The 22,460-nt window shown below is 46.5% G+C and overlaps 1 protein-coding gene across 11 annotated transcripts in view; it reads left to right on the top strand.

The window, feature by feature from the left end:
* Positions 1 to 22,460, top strand: part of DUSP22 (dual specificity phosphatase 22) — a 55,772-nt gene that overhangs the window by 30,037 nt on the left and 3,275 nt on the right. For 2 of the 11 annotated variants that reach the window (XM_063097820.1, XM_063097827.1), the window contains 5 exons: positions 7,020 to 7,069; positions 16,496 to 16,570; positions 18,877 to 19,048; positions 19,513 to 19,585; positions 19,674 to 21,374. In XM_063097820.1, coding sequence (XP_062953890.1) covers positions 7,020 to 7,069; positions 16,496 to 16,570; positions 18,877 to 19,048; positions 19,513 to 19,585; positions 19,674 to 19,945 — 642 coding nt within the window. In that variant the 3' untranslated portion in view covers positions 19,946 to 21,374. Of the gene's footprint in view, positions 1 to 7,019; positions 7,070 to 16,495; positions 16,571 to 18,876; positions 19,049 to 19,512; positions 19,586 to 19,673; positions 22,370 to 22,460 lie in introns of those variants that run through there. The other 9 variants (XR_010023657.1, XR_010023658.1, XM_063097825.1 and 6 more) reach the window with 9 other exon arrangements.

A 22,460-nucleotide genomic window follows, 5' to 3' on the forward strand; every position in this document is an offset into this window, starting at 1 on the left:
ACAGACAAGCTTCCAGGAGAGGAAGGTTCTAGGATACTGACTGCTCACAAGCAATTGTAGTCCTCTATGCTGGGGTTGCCCTGGCTAGCGCCCATGTGCTGGTGGCTTCCTGGGCATTTGGAAGAGGGACAGGAAATACAGGACATTTGGGGACATCCTCAAGCCACCCAAGTGTCCCTGGATTTGGGAGCTGGGGGTGGCAGCAGCAGGAAGGCGGTAGTGAACAGGGGTTAAAGGACTTTGAAGATGGGACTTCTTTCTTTTGGGGACAGGGAGGAACAGCCGAACACTTTTCAGCAGCTGAGGCACACAACCAGTTAAAAACCTAATTTTGTAAAGGTAATGCTATACAGAGAATTGATGCTGTCTGTCGAATGTTCCTGCGGCGTCTGCTACTGATTTCTCCTGATGATTCCCCAGCAGCAGTTTTCATTCATGGCAATTTTTGATGTGGTCACTTAGCATCAACCTTCATTAAGTAACCGCAGGGTGGCTCAGTTCACAGCCACTGCTGAAATGGGCCTGGTTTTCATGAGTCAAAACTGTGTGCATGAGCAAGGGCTCAGCCTGAGCGAGAGCACGCTGCGACACAGCTGCGGAGCTCCCGCGGCTTCCCATGGCCCACCCGGGCGCCCGAAGGAAACCCGCCGTGCTGGCTCTACCCGCTTTAGCCTTTCGTTGAAATACCTTGAACCAAAAAAGCGTTTGAGCCCTCATCTGTTGATCTGACCAGTCAAATGGATGTCGTTTTTTGACTAACCTGAAAGAAGCTACCAGGTGTTGGAGACTTCATTTGCATTCTGTCTCACAAAACCAAACCAGAGGCTAAATCTTGTCTCTCCACTCTGACCTTTCCACCCCCTCCCCACCCCACCAAGTACCACAGAGTTCTTGGAAGTTGTTATTTGTAGTCGTGTTTCCTAAATTTAGCTCATGCAGGAAGAATCGGTGGCAAGAACCGAGTACTTTAAGAAAATACATTTTCAGTTTAGAACCTGGATGTAAAACTTGTATTCTATAGCATAACTAAAGGACCGTAGTTATCTTCTGTGGCGACTTTCTACAGTAATTTCTTTGAAATTTTTGCTATGGTACAAACAATAAAAAAGAGAGGTGGCCAAGAATCTCACCCCTAGACCTCAACTATTTTTATATTTTATGCATACATAAATTTTTCCAGATGTAATCTTCCTAGGGATGTAATTTGGAATTCTACTTTTTCCATTTAACATTACATAAATTTACAAATGTTGTGGACTGTGTGAAAACTCTTAAATTGAGGAGAAACAATAATCAAAACGTATGTGCCAGGCATGGGTTTGCTTCACACATAAAGGAGGTGGAAATCTTCACATGCTTTCTCTGGAATAGAGATGCTCTGCAGAGAGAGGCTGTTATAAAGGAGACTGAGATTGTTGCACTCGGATTGCGCACCTGGATGACAAGTCAGCAGTTGCCTTCTCTTGGGCCTGTGACCTTCAAGAGTGTGGCCGGACTAATTTTTTCAGAGTTTACTTACCTTTAGTTTTATATAAAAGTACAGAGGTAATCAGATTCTTAGACACAGAAAGGAGAATGGGGGTCGCCAGGGGTTGGAGCAGGGGAAGGAGGAGTTAGTGTTCAGTGGGCACAGGTTTCAGTTTGGAAGATGAGAAGGTTCTGGACATGGATGGTGGACATGGCTCCATGGCAGTGTGAATGTCCTCAGTGCCACTGGACTGCGTAGTTAAAAACGGTCACGGCGGTGAATGTTGTGTGATGTGAGCTCTACCACAGTAGAAGCAAGTGCAGAGAGCAGCTGTCCCCAGTGGAGAGGCTTTGGCTCTGTGTGGCTTCTGTAATGGTGTATAAGCTGTGGTCTTGCTTCTGATCAGGTGAGGGGCAGTCCAAATTTAAATTTTGTTTTTAATTTTATTTTTCTTTTGGGGGGTCATTTTTGGGGAATGGGGTAAAATTAGTTCTTGGTAGGGTCACTGGCTTGCTTTGCTCAACCTGTTAATGGGTATTAGGTGATCCGCGTGTGTGGGAGCTACAGAGGCCACTCCAGCAGGCCGTCCCCCTGCCTCCTCCAGGGACTGCTGGTCGGAGACAAGATGTCGTCTCTGCGGCCGGGCCCCTCCTGGGCTCACCCATGCTGTAACACGTGCTGGATGGGCTAAGATGAGCAGCTGAAATCACCTTTCCGTTGGGTGGACTTCCCAAGTCTGGCCTCTTGGAGAACTCCTCCTCCTCCTGCTTTGAACGGGCCCCTGCGGGGATCTAGCTGCATTCTATAACTGGCTTTTGTTCGCTTTCTTGAGAGAGAGCAAATAGCTTGTGAAGGACTTGATCTTTGTTCTGAAAAGTAGAACGTCAACTAGGCTCTGCAGAAGACTCTTACTTACGGTGTTTCAGAAAGAAAAGAGCAGTGAACGTTAGAAATTGTACTTGAAACAAGCGAGAGTCTGATCTTTTTACTAGTCTTGAAGTCAGAGTCTTGGTCCTGTTTTTCAAGTACTTGACTATGTATCGTTTTAAGTGTGATCTTTAGTTTCAGGCCCAAAGAAAGGCAAAAACCTTACTTTTGGTGGTTACTATGCTTGTTGAAACAGAAAACTGAAAAATATTAGAACTTTTGAGAATATGGACTTAGACAGCTTTAATTTTTCATTCACAAAGAGCCTCTGGAATACTTTCTGAACTTTCTTCTCTGCCAAGTGACATCTATTATTTCTTTCAAAACCTAAACACAAAGCTCTCCTTCACAGACCCTCCTAACTCTTTTACTTCTTTCCTGTATTTTCCTAATGTTTACACCACACTGTTTCACATTAATTGATGTGCTGCTTGATATTATGGATATTCAGTGTTTATGTGGTCACCTCCATGTACATAAAGAATTTTCCTATTTCTTCCCCTTTTTTGCTCCCTCTGGTGCCCACCTAATCAGCATGGGTGCACTTCTCTGGACATGTTAGGCCATTCAAAATGCCATGTGGTAAAAAGAAATTAGCTACCCTTTTTTTGTCACCCACAGGAATCTTAAAGCATAGGTGGAGACTTTTCCCTTAACTGAGTTATTTTTGTATTTCGGTGCAAACAAAACAAGCACTCCAGCTTGAAAAGCCGTAACTCAACATTTGATAGCTCCATGAAAGTTTAATGTTAGTTGGCTTTCCACCAGAAACTTCTTTGCACGTGCTTAATTTTTTTTTTATTTAGTGAGAACTTTATTTTGAGGAAGACGATAACCGATTTTATTTGCATGATTTTTAAAAATATTACAAGTAGTATGAAAGAGAGTAAATACCATGTAGCAAATGCGGTACTAACAGAAACATTGCTATTTTTATTACTTAGGAATTTTTCAGATTGTTCTGTAATTTTTATTTTTTTAACCTCTAAGTTTCCTATACTTTCCATAGTTTAACTAAACACATCCTATCCCTTATCTTTGTCTTTTCGAGCCCCAACACCAGAGAGTGGTCTTTTAGCGAGAGCTCTATCACATGAAAATGTTTGCAGAAATCAATTCATTAATACCAGGATCATTTTAAGTCATGCTGCCTTCTTGTGGCACTGGGACCTCGTGCTCCTTTCTGAATTAGTAATTAACTGCCGTGACTTGCATACGTGTGCAGACATCCGAAGCCTGTTTCAGGCAGCTCGAGTTCTGCAGTCTGGGGCCTTGAAGACGGATGCTTTTCATGCTTTGTTAATGACTAAGCCAAGACACATGGATGCTCTTGGGCAGTGCACAGGTGACCTTTCTGACAGTTCTGACTCCTTCCTTGACTGAATTTGCATACTTCTTATTGTAGATCATGGCAGACTGGTTCCTGGCCACATCCCATTCCAGTGGGCAGCGGGGAGGCTGATGTCACTAGAGCGTTGTGTGGGCCCGTGCCCTTCACGTGGCACAGCTGGAAGCCCCGTTGTCTTGCTCCATGGCCTCCAGGACATGTCTCTTCCCTGCATCACCCTCGTAGTGTGGCCTCCATGCTGCCTGCAGCCCCACTCCGCCTTGTCGCTGAGCAGACATTCAGCACGGGCGCCCTGGGGGCCGGTGCCATTCCAGAGGACTCCTCATTGTTGCTGCTGCTGTGTCTCTGTTTTTGAGGGAACACGAGCTGGCCTTATATTTTATATTTCCTCTGTCCTGCCTTAGCAGCAGAGGTCCCCAAGCCTGTGCTCGGGCGCCTCATCGTCCCTCCTCTGAAGTTCCCCAGATGAGAAGCTGTCGTAGCAGCACGTCCTCCCCATGAGACCTGGGCGGGCGGGGGCCCAGAGTGCCTCAGAGGCAGGGACACCCTCCCGCTCTCGCTCCCATGCTCCACTGTGCCCACCTGACGGGTGCTACTGTCTCATGGGCTGAGCATCAGGCATCACGAGGGGAACATGGCCTCACCCTGGGCCACCTAAAGGAAGCCCAGGGCTTTCCAGTTCCACGGCTGTTGGCTTTTACGGTGAACGCTCTTAACAAGCAAGGAGCTATTTAACCTACTCTCTCTCCTTCTCTTCCCGTTCTTCACTTTTTCCTCTCAATATATGGACTGGGCTGAGTTTAGATTCCTCTTGAGTGAAGTGGCTGTCAGCCAGCATTGGTTTCAGGTAGGCATTTGAATCCTACTCTGGAGGGGTGTGCCTCAGCTTAAGTCACTTAAGTCACTGACACTGAAGATGGCAGAAGACGGGAAGGTGGGATGAAAACCCTCCTGGTCCCTCTGGAAGTACTAGACTGAAAGGAGGTTGGGGGAAGTGTGTGGGAGGAGAGAATTTTACCACCTTCTGGGCCTGACCCTCCCTCTGCCAGATCTCACTTCACAGCAAGAGAAGTGAGTGAGTCATTTCAATGGCAGCTGTAGGAAATGATAGGTATATGCATCTACACCAGCAAGCTCGTTCAGCCTTGATGGAGGGGAGTGAAGTGACTTTTTTTTTTTTAACAGTAGCATTTCCTTTTCTGTTTCCTTGCCATTTGAATTACAGCTGTTAACACCTCTCTAGGTTTGAAGGTGCTTTTTAATTTCAGAAAACTGCTCAATATTCCCAGCAGAGCACAGTCCCCAGAGCCCAGGAAAAATAAGGACAGAGACAGAAAGAGGCGATTAAGAATGATGAAGTGAAAGCTGAACAAGGGAGAATCCTCTTTCACCAGCTGATCCTTAAATTTAACCCTTGGCATTGTTAAAGCCCATTTAATCTCAAGTGAAATGTTCACAACTGGATAAACAGTGTTAAAACTCATCTTCAAAACCTAGAGGAGCCTCTATTGGAAGATATAATGATTGACTCAAAGCTGGGGGGAGAAATATGTAGAAACTCTGCAGGAAAGAATTGTTTGCTCTGACAACTGAGGGATATGGGAATTGCATTGCTCAAGGCCTTAGCTGCAAACAGCAGATCCCACTCTGAGCCACTTTTGGCAGAAAGGGGTTTATTAAGAGAGTTGAAAGCTTACAGTTTCCCAAGAAGAGCTGGAGAAACAGGCTTTAAGCTGAAGTCACAGCTGGCCTGACGAGTTCTGCAGTCACCTCTGCCCAGAGCCACCCACCTCTGCCACCACCTGACCCAGCAAGCACAGGTCTCTGCCCTCCTGTCTCCTCCCATGTCCTGCTCCGTCTTTCCAAATCTGTCTCCTGTGGGTGTATCAGAACCACAAAACCAGTCGCCAGTCTGCACCCTCATGGCAAAGGAGGTTGGGGAATGACACTGTGTGGCTACTGTATTGGAAAAGTGGGACTCACATTTCATGAGGAACTATCACAGTGTGGAGAAGGTATGGAAAGATTTGGGGCATGAATTTATATGTTCCTTACAAGACTATACTAGCAAATATGGGAGTATTTCCAAAAGTTCACGAAAAATAGTATTACAAGATAATGTGGATGTTTCCATGAACTTTTTGAAGTACCCTCATACAGCATAGAAATTCCTAATGACAGGAGTTAACAGTAAAAGCTTAATAGAAAATTGTAAAAAAAAATTTAAATAATTGTAGAAGACAAGTTGTTTTATAACTTTATCTCGTGAGGGAACTGTGGTTGTCTGTGTTGCTACTCTACTTATCTGTCCTTATTTTGTTCTCTTAGTTTGGTAATTTTTCTAATTTCTGATGTGTCCCACACTTATTGTCCAAGACATGGTGGCAAGATTCTGTAAGATAAGGCAAGTGAGAGAAGACGGTCTGAAATGGTTCATCTGATTCTTCGTAAAGCCACGTTCTCCGGCAAATGCCGCTGAGACGTGTGTGTTTGGCACTTATTAGCCACTGGAGACCTTTCGAACTACACTCTCCATCACTCTGAAAGAGAAACAACCAGGTTTTTGATAAAATTCAAATTTAGCATGTGATTTTTATAGGATGAGTTTACATAAACTATTTTTTAGATATGTATAGAGAATCTATATAAAGTTCATTTATTTCAAATTGGGCCATTCTTTTAAAAAAATGTTAGTTTGGTACCCAGACCTTTATTGTTCTGAAAAGCAAGCAAAATAAAACAAATCGTTTCAAGTGTCAAGCTCCTGTCAGTGCATCAATGAAACTGTAGCTGTCATGATACTAAAATTGATATAAAAAGTTGTAACATGACATTATAGTTTTCAGTCATTATGTTAAGGTTTTTACTAGCAGTTCTTTTTGGGGGGTATTCAGGGTCCTAAATGAAATATATTAAAAATGTGGACTATGTGAATAAGCATCTAAAATGATAGTTTTGAAACTTGTTGACACTTACTGAAAAGTACTCATCTATCTCACTTTTATGATGCACTCTTTGAATTTTGTCTAAACCCACAAGCTGTTTGCAAACTAAAGCATGAATATTTGTGCACACGGTCACGGAAAATAACCAGGAACCTTAATTAAAGAGTTTTAACCCAGTTCCTTGGCAACAAACAATGAGTGTAAAACTTCTCCTTTTTCTTTTTTCTTTTTTCTTTTTTAACCTAAGTAAATAGTTCCTTTAAATACTTTTCCCCGCTGAGTATTGTCTTTTTATTTGTATTTATTTATTTATTTTTGTTTCTTTCTACAGGGAGTTAAATACCTGTGCATTCCAGCAGCAGATTCACCATCTCAAAACCTGTAAGCTTTTTTTTTTTTTCTTTTCTGTATTATTTGGAGATATTAAAAATGAATACAGGGGCCAGCCCTTTGGCTCACTCGGGAGAGTGCGGCGCTGGGAGCACAGCGGCGCTTCCACCCCGGGTTCAGATCCTATATAGGGATGGCCGGTGCGCTCACTGGCTGAGCGCGGTGCGGGCGACACGAAGCCAAGGGTTGCGATCCCCTTACAGGTCACAAAAAAAAAAAAAAAAAAAAAAAATTGAATACAGCACAGTAAGTTCAAATAAGTACAGGATTGTGAAGTGGCCAAAGCTCTGGAACCCTTGTGTGCCCATGCCCTGCTGCCCCTGGAGGAGAACGTGATCCTGCAGGGGTGGGTGCTGGCCTGGCGGGGCCTAGCTGTGGTTGCTCACAGGCCTTCCATGAGGCACCACCATTGATGGGATGTCCACAGTAAGGGTCTCATTCTAAAAAAGGGTACCTTAAACCAAAGCTTTAGCATGTGCATCTTTTCTCTAGAAGCAAACACTCAAGGAAGCTGTTGGGTTTTACCTGAAGCAGAGCAGAGCTGTCTGTCCAACAGCAATAGAATGGGAGCCACAAATGCAAGCCATTTAAAAGCAACTTTAGGGCCGAGCCCGTGGCGCACTTGGTAGAGTGCTGCGCTGGCAGTGCGGCGACGCTCCCGCCGCGGGTTCGGATCCTATATAGGACTGACCGGTGCACTCACTGGCTGAGTGCCGGTCACGAAAAAACGACAAAAAAAAATAAAATAAAATAAAAAAATAAAATAAAAGCAACTTTAAATTTTTTAGAAGCCTGTTAATTCTAATAATTCTAATAATTAATTATCATTAGTTAATAATAATGATTAATTAATTCTAATGATATGTTATTAGAACATTAATTATAATAATATGTTTTACTTCATTTCAGTATCACTCAATATAAAACATTAATGAGATATTTTGCACACTTTTTCACTTTTATCTTGGGAATCTGGTATGCTTTTTTGCACTAGCAGTGCCTCTCAGACCAGCTGCACCTCAAGTACACAGTGGCCACATGTGCCAGTTGCTCCCATGGGGGATGGCGCCCTTCTACAGCCTGTCTCAGTGAAGTGACAGATCTTTCTGGTTTAGGAAAGTGCAGTCCTCTATTTCTTCACAGCTGAAAAGTCTTTGATGTCCTTTTAACTCTGTTCATAGCTATAAAGAGAAATTCATAATCACTACCCTTTTAAGATGACAGCAACCGTATGGAGAGCCATGGGATGGGGCTTTAGCAGGATGGGAGCAGAGCTTTGGGGACCCATGGCAGTTACGGCTGTAACATTCACTCTTGGCTGTCCAGAAGGGGCCCAGAAATAGAATACAGTTTTCCTGAAGCTTGGATGTGGCCCTTGCAGGCTGAAGGCCTGGGTGGAATCAAAGTACTGAGCAGCTCAGCAATCCCGCTGGACTAGCCTCCGATCCTGAGGCTGGCCTTGTGCTGTGTCCTGGAGCTCTAGAATGACATGTTACTGTACCTCATCTGGGAAGAAGTTATAAGCTATGGTGGTGTTTGTGAGTCTGGGAGTCCGCAGGCTTGTCAGGGTCATCCTTCATGGCTCTCAAGCGTGAGTGCACACAAGTCCCACATATCGGGCATGCAGACCACATGCTTTCATGTTTAGAATCCCAAGCGGCCGGCCTCTCTGAAAGTCATTACACATTGGGATGTCAGCCAACCTTGAGTTTTCACTGTTAGAGAGCAAAGAAATCGCAAGCCATGCAGTAATTTTGTGAGCTCTACCTGTTTGAGAAATGAATAGGGCTAGAGTCAAATGGGCCGATGTGGGGAAGAGTCATCTGGGAGGGCAGGGGACAGGGGGTGTAGCTAGACCAGAAAAGGGCATGGGTAGGTAGGAAATGGAGCAGGTATGTTCTACTCGGGGGCTGTGTAGGCAGGCACTAACTGTCGATATTTCACAGAAAGGTAAATCTTTAAGATCGAGGATGGTTGAGGAGGCGTCCTACTAGGAAAACAGAGTAGTACCCATGCCTGGATGGAGGGGAAGGAGTGTTAGAGAACTTCCCTGGTTACTAGTCGTGTCAAGAAACAGAAGTGGTTGGAAGGGGCATCGTGTGTACGGAAGGAAGTGAGGCACTGCCTTTCTCTGAAGACCACAGTGATCTGCCCATGTTTGGGTGGCTATTTTTAGAGTGGTTGCTTTGGTGTTATCACAAACTGAGTTTCTAATGTGCTGTTGAACTTGTCAATAGCTGATCGGCAATGTGAGTCTTTAGAAGAATCCAGTTGTAACCCACTCTGCGTATCTGTTGTCAGGGCCCATGGCCACCTGTTCCTGAGCTTCCCCCAGGACGCTCAGCTCTGCTAGGAGCCCAGTGCTCTTTGATGTCCATGACAGTGACCTGATTTAAGTGTTGAGTGGTCGGTCCTGTGCTCTAGATAAGTAAGCAATAGACCTAGATGTTAGAAAATCTCAGTTCCATTTTCCTTGGGCTACTCATTTAAACCCTTCTACACCTCAGTTCTCTCATCTGAAAAAGGCCTGCCTGCAGGATTTTTAGAGGCAAGATCATATATGTGAAAGTGTTCTCTATAAACTCCAGGCACTTCTGATAATGAGTATATATTTACTCAAAGTGTATTAATGTATCTTGAGAGTTATAGAAAAAATATTGAAATAATGAGTTTGGGTGCCCAGGAAGCCCATTCAGTTACCTGTAAGACGTACTGACATGGAAGGATGGGGAGACAGGACAAACAGCTGCTTTTCTGAGTTCCAGCATCTCGTGGGTCAACTCACATCTGTCAAAACCAGCTCAACGGCCACCCCTGGGCCAGAGGACCAGCCTTACATTTTCATTAGCTTTCTCCCAGCCTCTGCGACCCTTTCTTTGTATCTGGATGAACATGTGGGGTCGGGCCCCAGGTTCAGTAGGCTCAGGTAGTTATGGCAACACCATGTCTGGGGCCAATGTGCTGCTGTTTCCAGTGAAGACCTATAGCAGTCAGACTTCAGTTTCAGCTGGAAAAGTCAAGAGTGTGCTCATAAAAAGTGGAAAAGGAGAACACTCTGCTCTTGGGAATCATGCTTGTGGGTATGTGTGTGACTCTTTGGGGGAACTTTTATTTTGAATCCATTAGTAGCCGCAAGGTTGAGGCTTTTAAGTACGGCTTTTTGGCACACAAATGTCCATGACTCTATAAATAGTTCTTGCTGTACTGCAGTTACATGGAGTTGAGTTTGGAACTGGAGTGTACTTGGTTTGTTAAGAGACAGACTATGAAACAGCGTGAGCTTCTTTTGTCCCGTGGCCAGTGTTGCACTGGAAGGCGTGGCACACTCTTCAGTGGTGAGCCTGCTTTCATGATGCAACCAGGTACTTAGCCTCAGGCTGGAGGCCAGAACACTTGCCTCTCTCTGACACCCTGACTCAGGGCACACAGTAGGAGCTGGCAATAAACTTTTGCTTTCTGCATCATCAACCGATGGAGAGGGTCAGGAGACAGATATTCTCAGTGCTCTGGTTAGCAAAAGCAAGAGAAACCATGTTCTTCCCTTGGAAGTTGTACTCGGGGTAAGCAAAGTTAGAAATAGTAGCTCTTTAATTCCTGATGCCTGAGAGTCCCTCTATTTAGTGACAGGATAAGTTCTGGAAAACTGTATTGCTTATTTTTTTTAACTTAAGTACACATTTTAAAAATGATTTCCAACTTTGAATATAATTAAATGCCTTATATCCTCAATCTTTTCCTGCAAATCCCTTTATCGACAGGAATTCTGGCTAGGTTTATGACCTTTGAGAGTGACTGCGGTCACTTGACATCCAGTCGCTGCTGACTGCCCAGAAAGGTCAATTTTCTATCTTGACCTTAATCCTCAAGAATCTCCCCGTCTGCTCTTCCAGTAACATGCAGAAACCTGGTTTGAGATAACATTGTTAGAATTTCAGCCCAGTTCCCCCAACCACTTAGCTTCACTGAGTCAGGAAATGTGGAAGTTCAAGTTCTCAAAGTCATAGCCCGATGGGCCTAGCATTGTGTGTCCTGCCAGCTTTTGTCCCAGTTCGAGGCACCCGAGAGTCCATGTTGGAGGCACGCACTGCACATTCCCCAAGGGGCCGCCATGGGTGGGTCAGTGATGATGGTTTGGGGAAACTGATTTACTTTTGCTTTCTCTCTGGGCTTTCTTAGACAAGTCATTTTAACACCACTTGTCTAGTCTGCAAAATACCTGTCTCACAGACTTGCGTAGTATTAGGTGAGATGATAGAAGTGAAATTGTTTTTTGTGAACACTAAGCATTTCCAAAACTGAGATTACATATTTTGTTACTCAAGTAAGGAGTGGGAATGTGTTTTGAAAATGAATAGTTGGAAGTATATTTACTCATTCTTATTTCAGTATATACAGAATTGATATTTTGTAGTTAGACATCATTCGGTGAATAATAATCTTTTTTTCTTCCTCTTCTGTCAAGTCCACAGGAGCTTGGTCTTTGCCAGGCGTGGTCTGGGTAGTGTTGCATCATTATAACAGGGTCTTTGAGACATTCAGTGGTTTGAGAATCCAGCAGGTCTCTAAATTTCTTGAGGTTTTTGTGGGGAGAAGAAGCAGTAGCAATACAGAGGGCTTGTTCTTAAAGCAGCAGTAAAACTCCTCACCGTACTCCACCTCCCTGTCTTTCCAACTCTGCTTTCTTTAGTTTAGCTGACATCTTCTGTACTTCCAACTCTCTTTTTCTCTCATTTACATTTTCCTTTACTTTCATTATTAAAGAGTGTCTTGCAAGATCGGAGCTAGGCAGGCCCTTAGACCACATGGTCCTGCTTCCAGGCAATTCCCGATGACTTTGCCAGCCTGTATGGATGTTCTCTGAGTCAAGGAGAAAATGGGAATTATCTGGAAAGTGTGTATTCAGTTTTTCATAAGACTTCACTTATTTAGCTGAAAGAACTATCATTTAGTCTTAGGTTATGTCCTTCTTACTTTCTTGGTGTTGGACTGGTCTTTTGTGAAATGACGGTCGTAGTACATGGAGACAAGGGTTTGAGTTTGTTTTAGTTTGCTTTTAAAATAACCTTATCTTGCAAAATGAAAAGAATGGTATATGCATCCTTCAGGTTTTTTTTAACATTGGCAGTGCATGAAATATAAAAGTTGGGGAATCACAGATACAGACGTGAGTTAGTTCTATGTGTTTAATGCTGTGTGCGGACAAAGAGACCCCACCCATGTCTGTGTGGTAAGGAGTGTTCCTCCGCTGCTTCTGGGGGGTGGGGGAGGGCTTCACCATCCATGTCCCAGCTGGGTGGTGAGCCTGGGCAGGGCCAGGGACCCAGACCAATTCTGCCCCAGGTGGAAGCATCTCTCTGACCTGAGACCTCCCTCCAGAGCCAGGACCCAGATAGAACACTCTACCCGTTTGCTTCTTTCTTTTTGTAAAGCATTTTTTTCTAAGCAAAAAAACCAGACCTAAAGGTGCTTGCCTTTCCTGGGTTTTTTCCTCCTTTTCTTTAATTTCCACACACACACACACACACACACACACACACTCACTCACTCACTCGTATTCAGTTGGGGGGGAGGTAGTACCCTGTATTCATGGGGCCTTTGCTGTCAGTACCGCCTGGTCTGGTCCCTCCTGGACTGGTACCACTGGCTTTGAGATAAGACCAGCTGCCGTTCAGGTGCTCCTGGGACCCCCACTCCAGCAGGTGGAGTCTTTCTGAGCAGGACAGGACTGTCTCAGATCCCACAGTGGGCAACACATTCTCCAAATCCTGCAGTCTTGGAGTGAGAAGAGATGGTTTGGCCTCAAAAATGAGCTTCTTGTAGTATGTGGTGTGATTTACAAGATCTGTCCCTCATCCTTTCTCGGACTCTTGGAAGGTCAGGGCGGCCCATCTGGCCCCTGGCTTTTGTCCTCTGATGCAGAGTGGGGGGAGCTGGGGCTTGGGCAGTGAGCAGGAGGGGGCAGCTGGCAGCTGCTGGGCTGTCTGCTGAATCCACCCACAGAGGACATCTGTCCATGGAAGTGCCCTGCTGCGCACTGAGTAGTCCTCCTGGACTGCAGGAGTGGGCCCCACAACCCCTGGGCACTGTTTGGAGAGTCTATAGCACATGTGTAGTGGAGATGAGGTTAGCTCGCTTTCTGTAGGCAGGACTTGTTCCATGTGTCTTTGCATGGAAGCAAAGGTTAACTGCCAACGATACGAGGAATAGGGAACTGTGCTCATGGAAACACTTGCAGTGGCTGGTGCTTCAGATTTGCGCTTCTGCTTCAGATTGGATTGAGCAATAGAAGCAGTAGGGTCGTGGGTATTTCCCACTGGGCAGGAGGGCGTTTAGTGCTCAGAGCTTGGGCTTATGTCACTACTTCCCTGGAAATAACCCCCACACACACTCTGCAACACACAGTTTTACACCAAAGCAGTAGTGAGCTCGCCTGCACCCTGGCTTTGCTTGGAAAAGGCATTTCTAGGAATGTCTGCCTGACTTGGCCTCGTGCCTGATTGTGTTCATGAGTCAGTTTCTCAGTGGGGCTGAGAGTGGTGCCCTGATGGCATCATTCTGCACTGGGGCTGCAAGTGGCCCTGTCACGGTGCCTGCCCTGAGGCTCCACAGCCCTCGCCCTCAACGCAGCTTTGGACAGAGCTGTGTCCTATGGGTTGTCCTGGACTTAACTCTTGTAACAGAAACAGGGGGCAGGGGTAGGACTCCTCCCCACGATGTCCTCAGCTCATTTGCAAGCCTGCTGTGGGATCAGGGTGGGTTTGGATTTTGGTGGACTGAGCACCGCCCCCTCTATTTTGAGCTGTGGCTAAGCTGCCTCTTGAGCCCAGGCTCAACCCCACCACACATAAGAAGCCTGGTTTCATCATGCATGTGGTTCGGGATATGCGGGTGTAAAAGCCAGGTATAATCAGTCATTCCCACTCCAAGGTTTCAGTAAAGGAATTCAGCTATTATCTTTGTAAGACCTTGGTGAGCTCCATAGAACTGAGTGTGTCCTCCCAGACCCCAAGTCCTGTCCCTACACAGAGCAGCACTGCTAACCTGCATGTTGCTGTATGGTCTCCACAGCATGTTCTGAGGTGCTGTGTGGTGATGCATCTGCTCAGGCAGCTGTCACTTATTTCTAGATCAGCTTTTGCTTTTTGGTGACTGTGCTTAGGGATTCAGCTCTCCTCGACCAGAAAGAGACCCACAGGGAGCAGGTAGGAGCAGGGGCTGCAGGTGGAGGTGGCCTGCTGGGCAGAAGAGTATGCCGTCCAGCCGCACCCCATTCCACCTGGTAACCGCCCCCGCCTGGGCACCAGCCTGCAGTCAGTGGGAACCCTGGGTCCTGGGCAGCCTTTTGTGGCGCTGGGGTCTGCTGCCCAGCCCTGCAGTCCAGGTGTGTGCCTTCTGGCCTGTGTACAATGTGCAGTGGCCTACGAGGAGAACAGACCAACCTGAGTAAACCACGAGGCAGCATGCAGGCTGGCAGCCTAGAGCCACTTCTGGGCCAGAGGGGTTGGCTCAGCATTTTTTAAATTGTTGAATTAGTTGCTGATATCAGGTTGAATGCATTTATCTGTGAGTAACAGAATATCTGGTGATGGTGTTCTAAGTGATAAAGACATTTACCAGGAAGTCTGGAGGTGGTGGGAACCTGGGCTTTCCATCCGGGGACTTGTTGCTGTGTCCTAGGCTGCTGGTGCAGCTCTGCGTGTGGCGCTCTCTCCCAGCTCCCTGCAGGAAGCTGGCAACAGACGTGGAGTGCTTTCCTCTCATGAGAAAGGGAAAACTTTTCCAGAAGTTCCCACCCAAGGTTTTCCCTTTGCTTCTTTGTGGCCAAAACTGGAGGATGATAGGATATTCTGAGGGTCTGGCTCATCTTGCCTGACCGTGTCTTGCCGCAGTTCCAAGATGTCCAGATCAGAAGCCTCACCACCAGCTCTGGATGGCTGGGAGCTCTACCAGCACCAGGCCTGCCCTCTGCCTGCAGATACAGGGCCACCCTGGGGCTCGGTTGCCCTGGGGCTCCTCTGCCCAGCTGCCTGGAGTCTGCCCCAAGGGCTCTGTCAGTACCAGCACTTCAGATTCAGGACCACAGCAGGAATCCCTTTTGCCTGCTCTGTACCATGCCAGCGTTTGAGAGAAGAGTCGCACTTCTCTGAGCCACTCTGTAGGTCTACATCTGGGAGCATTTATGCCTGGGAAAGTTAGCAGAAGCAGATCTCCCCATGTTGTGCTGATAGAGACTTTGGGTGGAAGTCTGGAGTCCCTGGCTTGGCTGCCTAGGACTTTCCACCTGTGATGACTCTCATGGCTGTTGGAAGAACACGGGCGTGTGTGCGCATTCACATATCCACGCTTCTCCTGCCTCCTGCCTGTCCTGATCTCACCGACCACCCACCGCTCCTCTGCAGCTTCCTCTGCAGTTAACACCCGTGTGCGTTGCCGTGCCGTGTCTGGATCTCCCACCCTCGTTACATTCACCCACCTGTCGTTCTGCAGCCAGGAGCTACATTTTAATCATTCTGTCTTGCAGCTTATCAGAGTCCATGGTAAATAGTCACTTCTCAATCGGTGTTTAAAGGGAAGTGAATTTAGTTCATGAGCAGCTTTTGGTGTTTCGCTGCTTTGTAAGCCATCCAAAGGTAGAAGACACCAGAAAAGTACTTACTCTGTCTGTCCCAGGTATCTGTCCAGAACACAGGGGCACATGATGGCTGGGACCATCCCGGCAGGGCTTGGGACCATGTCTTGAAGACTTGGTTATTTGGTGACCAGAGAAAGGGGTTGCGTAAGAAGCAAAGGGTCAGAAGAAGGAAAGATTGTGGCATTTATCACCATTTAAAGCTGTCGAGTTTGCAAAGCTTGTTCGCCCCACGAGGCGCCACCCTGCCTCAGAAGTGAGAACACGAGTGACTTGCACATAGCCAGTAAGCAGCAGAGCAGGGACTGCAGCTGGAATTTCCACTTCCCCACAGCTCTCCATGACATGCACACAGGACCTACCGAAGTCCAGGGAGGCCAATGTGGGTGTGCGTGTGGATTTTCTAGACCGTCAGAAGTAAACTTGCTTTTAGGATGAGGGAAGCCCACAGAATGTGGCACCTTCCTTACCTGGGTCACTGTGGCTGTGTGTTAGGGTCTTCGGTGGGCTGCTGAGCATTGAGGGGCTCTGATGGAAAACAGGGGACTGAGCAGAACCTTCCTCTTGTGAGTGGCAACCCTGTGTTTCAGGGATTCCTTGCAGAGAAGTTCCAAAATTCCAGACCATCCCCTGACCTCTATGTGCGATGGATTCTAAGGCTGAGGCAGCTCTGGCCAGGTTTTGAAGTTTGGGACTCTGAGACCTTTCACAGAACCTCAGGATTTCTGTTTCCACTAATGTTGAATAAAGCGGAGAAAGGTCACTGCTCTCTTTCTTTCTGCCCCCAGGACGAGACATTTCAAGGAAAGTATTAAATTCATTCACGAGTGCCGGCTCCGTGGCGAGGGCTGTCTTGTCCACTGGTATGTATGTGTCTTGCTTGATGATACCTTAGCATGTCCTGATCTACTTGATTCTCATCAAGTGTTTTTGTGTGTGTATGTGATTATTTCACCTCCTAACAGTTTTCTCTAAACTCCAAATCTCAAACACACACTCTGCCTGTCCCCTGCTGTCTATGGGTTGTCATTTGCTCTTGTTGAAAGACAACCCTAACTGGTTTTGCTTTTGTTTATGTTTTTGTTTTTGTTTTCATTTCACCCACTGCTAGGATTTCTGTTGGGACTGCCAAGGTTACTGGACAACAGAAACTGTCCTTTGCTGCTTAACATTTCATCAGAATACTTCCTGGAAATAGTACAGATTCTGTAGGCTCATCTTTGAAACCCCATTGGCTTTTCCAAAATACTAGTCATTTGGCTAGAGAACCAGTAGCCGACATCCTGGAGCCAGAGCTCTGCTGCCTATTGGGGTGCAGGCTGGACATGTCCCACTCTGTCTTGAATGAGGTGGGAAATTAATAAGCCGAAAGCCTTTTGATTTAGGTGGGAGCCTTTTGACTCCCCTGAAGCAGTTGCTCTTGCAGTGTAAGCTCTTTGGAAATGTGCAGTGATAGCTCCTGGGAGTGTTGCTGCTGAAGTTGGTGCAGCCCTGCCAAGACAGAGGGGACACTTAGGAGAGCTTCATGTGTTCTGAGGGCCAGTAACCCATGATGGGGGCATTGTCTAGTGACACTACATAGTTAGGTTGCTTTAAGAATGGTGTTCTGCAGTTTTATACAATTCTTGAAACAGTATTGTTTTTCATTTCACTTTTTGGAAGAGTAGCAGATGTTATACATAAAAATGGTAGGTTTTTAACATTCATTTAAATTTGGCTTTAAAGCACCTTAGGGGGGTGCATTTTGAGCCAACTAAAGGGGAGTTGTGCAAGCTCATTCATGCTGCTGTGAATGGCAGAATTTCATTCTTTTTAGCAGCTGTGTAGTATTCCATTATGTGTATATACCACATTGTTAAGTAAAATAAGCCAAACAAAGAGAAGTACTGCATGCTCATAAGTGGATCCGAGGGAGGGAGGGATGGTGGGAAGGAGAGAGGAAAGGTTACAATAATACATTGAACTTTCAGAAGGAGAGAGGTAGAAAAGGGGGAGGAAGAGGGGGATTGGGGGATAATTGGGTAAGGGGCACAAAGAATAATTATGATTTGTATAATGAATATGCTAATAATAGTGGTTTGATCATCACATATTGTACATAAATAATGATAGTCGGCACTGTACCCCCAAAATATGTATAGTCAGTTATGCTTCGAGTAAAAAAAAGGGGGGGGGAGTTCTGAAATTCTCCTACCCCTGGGCTTCTCCAGGCTCTTGGTGAATTCGAATTTCCAGGGTTGCAACCTAGGAGGCCCTGTATTTTAAATGCTCTCTTGGTATTTCTGATATAAAGCCCTAGTGAAGAGCCACTACTTGAGAGTAGGGTTTTTTATTATTATTATTTATATCTGAATACGTATAAGCTGATACTTCAGGAATTTATATTTCATGCAGTTGTGTGTATCTGAAGATCAGCTTTTCTAAAAGTGAGACGTTTGCTCCACTTCCCCGTCTTGAACCGTTGCTATGACACTCCAAGTACAAGGGAGCACAGCATTCCTGCAACTGTCTTAATTTGCATATGCACTTAAAATTGGTCTCCTTGCTCAACCTGCTAGAGTGACTAACACATTATTGCTGGCAGAGCACCTTAACCCCACACATGGAGTGCGCCTGCTCTGGCACTCTTTTTAGTATGTCAAAAGAACAGGAAAATGAGATTTGTTAAGGGCTTCTGCATTTCATGGACTTTAAAAAGTATAGATTTAGCCCTCATATAGTAAGAAAACCATTCTTTTAAAAAATGTGGGGCATCCTAAACTAATGCAGGTTATATATGGATTTGTTGCGTAGACCTTGGAAGCTTCGCATTCCCTGGGGGTATTCCAGGTATTTTATTTCTCCAAGGAGATGGGAAATATCTGAGGTGAGGTTTAGGGATAAAGGAGAATCATAAAGCTCAAGTATTCAGAGCTATATCCCACAGAAAATCAATAAAAAATGAGGCTAAAACAGCTAAAGAATGCCTGAGGATCTAGCGTCATGAAGTAGAGGGAAGCTGGTGTGTTTCTGAGTGATTTCCTGGTAACAGGCTCACTGTCCATGCATCATCCAAGACAGGAAGACTCTCTGAAGTGAAGTCCTTAGAATCCCCTGTTTCAAGTGGGTTAGGTGACAGACCTGTGGATCCAAAACTACCCCTGCACATGAGGTTCTCTCGGCCCTGCAGCCTGGCCGGTGTCTCCAGGAGTGTGACGCTAGTGATCGCGTACATCATGACAGTCACCGACTTTGGCTGGGAGGATGCCCTAAACACCGTGCGCGCAGGCAGATCCTGTGCCAACCCCAACCTGGGCTTCCAGAGGCAGCTCCAGGAGTTTGAGAAGCATGAAGTCCACCAGGTAGGCAATCCTCAGGGGACTTTGGGGATGCAGGCAGCTGCCCCGCATTGAGGCCCAGTCGTTCCTTGCTTGCCCAGAATCACACAGGCTGGAGTGAAAAGACCCACAGTGGGTCCACAGACACCCACCTGCCTCCCCAACGGAAGTTGACTTGGACCCTTGTGCACCAGCACGCCTTATGCCTGCCACCCCACACAGAGCTGCTATCTCTGTTCCTTTGGGTGAAGTACCACTTTCTTGGTTTGGCTTATTTTCATGTCCTCATGCCAGGACCTTGAAGGAACAGCCATTTCTCTTGATTGACACTGGCCAGCCATCCACGGAGCTGTGATTGCCCAGTGCTCCTTTCTTTCCCTGTTCACATGTGTGACAACGCCCTTACCACTACGTGATGGGTGGAAGTCCACGTGGATGCACGTGTATATAAGTGTGTGACATTTTGGGTTTATTTCCAACCCCTCCAGTATCGACAATGGCTGAAGGAAGAATATGGAGAGAGCCCTTTACGGGATGCAGAAGATGCCAAGAACATTCTGGGTAAATATAAAGAGCAAGGGCGTGCGGAGCCCCAGCCTGGTGCGAGGCGGTGGAGCAGCTTTCCGGCCCTGCCTCCTCTGGCCTACAGTACCTATACGACGGAGACCTAATGCAGCGGGATCTGGTGCCTTCCTTCCCCCCACCTGTCTTCAGCATGCTCCAGCCACGGTGGGGGACTGCAGGCTGCCGCTGCCCTCCAGGACTGGAAAGGGAGGAGGAACACCCTGGGCTCCTTGCCAGGTGACCCCCCAGCCTGCTCCAGGCCCGTTCACCCTGCCCCTACCTTGCCTGAGCTTGCTGCACTCGGTGCTGCTCAGCTGCCATGCACTGTCCTGCATGTGCGTGTGCGCACATGTGTGAGTGCGTGTGCACCTGTGTGCAAGTGTGTGGTAAAGTGTCTGTGTGTGTGTGGACTCTGAATGTTCGTACTGCTGAAAGTCATGGTCCCTGCTGCCAGGATTGCTGTGGCCCCTTTTCCTTTCCTCCGAGACTCCACATGGAGGGTGTTTGAACTTGGCCTCTGAAAAGCTACTCAGCCAGGAGCAGCCTGTGCCTGTGAGCAGACAGTGGGGAGAGCTCAGGGGTCGAGCAGCTGAAAGCAGTGGCCTCCCCCAGAACCCAGGGTGGTACAGCCAGGGCATAGGAGCTAGTTTCTTCCTGAGGGTAGTTCTGGGAGTCCTGGAGGCTTTGAGGGGTACTCTGAGCATTGCCTCAATCTTGGTGTCAGAGCGCCAGGCTGTGGGCTGCCTTCTGCCCAAATCAAGGCCTTTTTCAGCTTGTCGTGGCCCTGAGTTCCACTTGGGGTTTGCGCTGGGTAAGGCTGACCATGCTAGAGTTCCAGGGTGCCCTTCAGCCGGGGTTTTGGCATGTACCCGAGACCCTGTTCTCCCCTCCTGTCCAGCTTCACTCCCTCCCAGCCTCTTGCTGTTGTCACTCTGCAGTGCCCCTTCTCAAGGTTTGAATGCACCTGCAGGAATTGGGAAGAAAGAGCATTTATTAGGCACTGTGGCCATTTGCATTTAAAAATGCCTGAGCATTTAAGCTCCTTGGTGTATGCTGTGGATTTGATATTTGATCTCAGCTACCTCAGTAAATGTTTTTTGAAGGGGTGTTTTTTGTTATTCCAGTCAGCTCTGCTGCTTATTTGAAAATAATCGGTCATGATTGCTTTTGAAGCCAAAGGGAAAGGCCTTAATATCATTGAGCTATCTATCTAAAGTTTCCAGTTTGGGCTCCACTAGTGCTTCCTTGTGGGTAAAATGTCCCATTCAGGCCGTGAGAGCATCTGCAGTTTGCAGCTCGGGGTGGCAGGCATCCAGTGGCACTGTCCTTTATATACCAATTCAAAGTTCTTAAGCATGCAGAGCCACACGAATGAAAAAATATACTCAACCTCTCCCTAAAAAGATGTTACAACCCAGTTTCTCCAAATTCCACCACAAAAAGAGCCCTGAATAAGAAGAGCAGTTTTCCTGTATATAGGGTATGTCAAAGGTGAGATCTGGGATGGGACTTGCACAGCCCCGGATGTACACCAGGAAAGAAAACGGCTATAGAATCATCATGTACAGCCCGGCAATTTGCCTATAAAGTCCCTTCTTTTCCCTAAACCAAAAAGAAATGTAAGCATGTTAACAGAAAAAAGTATTTAGGATGTTAGCTTGAATGCTTACATATGTGTGCACATTTGTGAGCCTCTAAACATGCTGTAGGTCTTGAAATGTTTTAATATTTGTTGTCAGTCATGTTCTTTCTTCACAGCAACTCCGAGGATTCAGAAGCACTGGGTCTTTCTCAGAAGACTGTAATGTACCTGAAGTTTCTGAAATATTGCAAAGCCACAGGGTTTAGGCTGGTGCTGCCAAAAAGAAAAGCAACCTAGAGTTTATTTTTAAGTATCCAACAGTGATGTGTAAACTTGTTTATTTTTCATTTTAAACCAAGGACATGTGTAATTATGTCATAACACGTTGCGATCTAAGGATGTTCTTTAGCAAGAGAAAATAATTTTCCCTTAACTCCATTGTCGTGGCTCTGTCTTTATCCCTGCTTTGATGCCTGTAAAACAGTCTTAAGAGCCCCTTGCGCTATTCCGGTTACTCTTTAGCAATCGGGATTGCTTCTCATGAACAGCTTTACTTGGGGAGGGACCCAGTGCCCAGGGATTGTGCCACACAAACTCTGCCCACATGTTCTTAAGTGCCCCCACTGGGGAAGCTTCTCCTGGTGCGTGTTTTATCCATGGTTTGTGTTCTCCATGGTGGAATTTACCAAAAGCCACACATTTTCGTTAATAAAGGGCAGCTTGGCTGAGCATAACATTGTGCACAGTGCAGTCTTCCTTGGCTAGGTGTGAGGTTGCGTGTGTCTCCACCTGTGAGCGGTGACAAGGCAAGGTGGGAGCTGGCCCTGGTTGACTTTGGAGCCTGTTGTTTTCCTCCAGAAGGTACCACAGCAGATGCTGAGAAAGGTGGATTGACATCTGTGTGAAAGAAAAACTGATTCTCAATGTGAGGAGAAAGAAATTTGGACATTGGAGTTGTATTTTGCCTGCACAAAGTGGAGCTGGATGTTTGGCACACCTGGAATTTGTTCTGTCTAACACAGGAGCTCACAGACAGGTAGCTATGGACATGCTGCACGTCACTGAATACACTTATTCTGACTCCACTCTCAGTTTTAATTAGAAGGGACACAGACTGCTTTGAAGAGCAGTTTAAGTCAATTTCCTAAATTTTCCTTGACTAAATCTGGTAAGGGAGGCAGGAAATGTAACAGTTTACTCCAAGGGTACATTTGGTATGAAGTCAGGTGAAGTCAGGAGCTGATCTCTGCTGCCTGGCAGCTCCTGCATGGGCTGGGGAGGGGCTGGGAG

This window comes from Cynocephalus volans, chromosome 5 (genome assembly GCF_027409185.1).
Source record: "Cynocephalus volans isolate mCynVol1 chromosome 5, mCynVol1.pri, whole genome shotgun sequence".
In the NCBI taxonomy this organism is placed as follows: domain Eukaryota; kingdom Metazoa; phylum Chordata; class Mammalia; order Dermoptera; family Cynocephalidae; genus Cynocephalus; species Cynocephalus volans.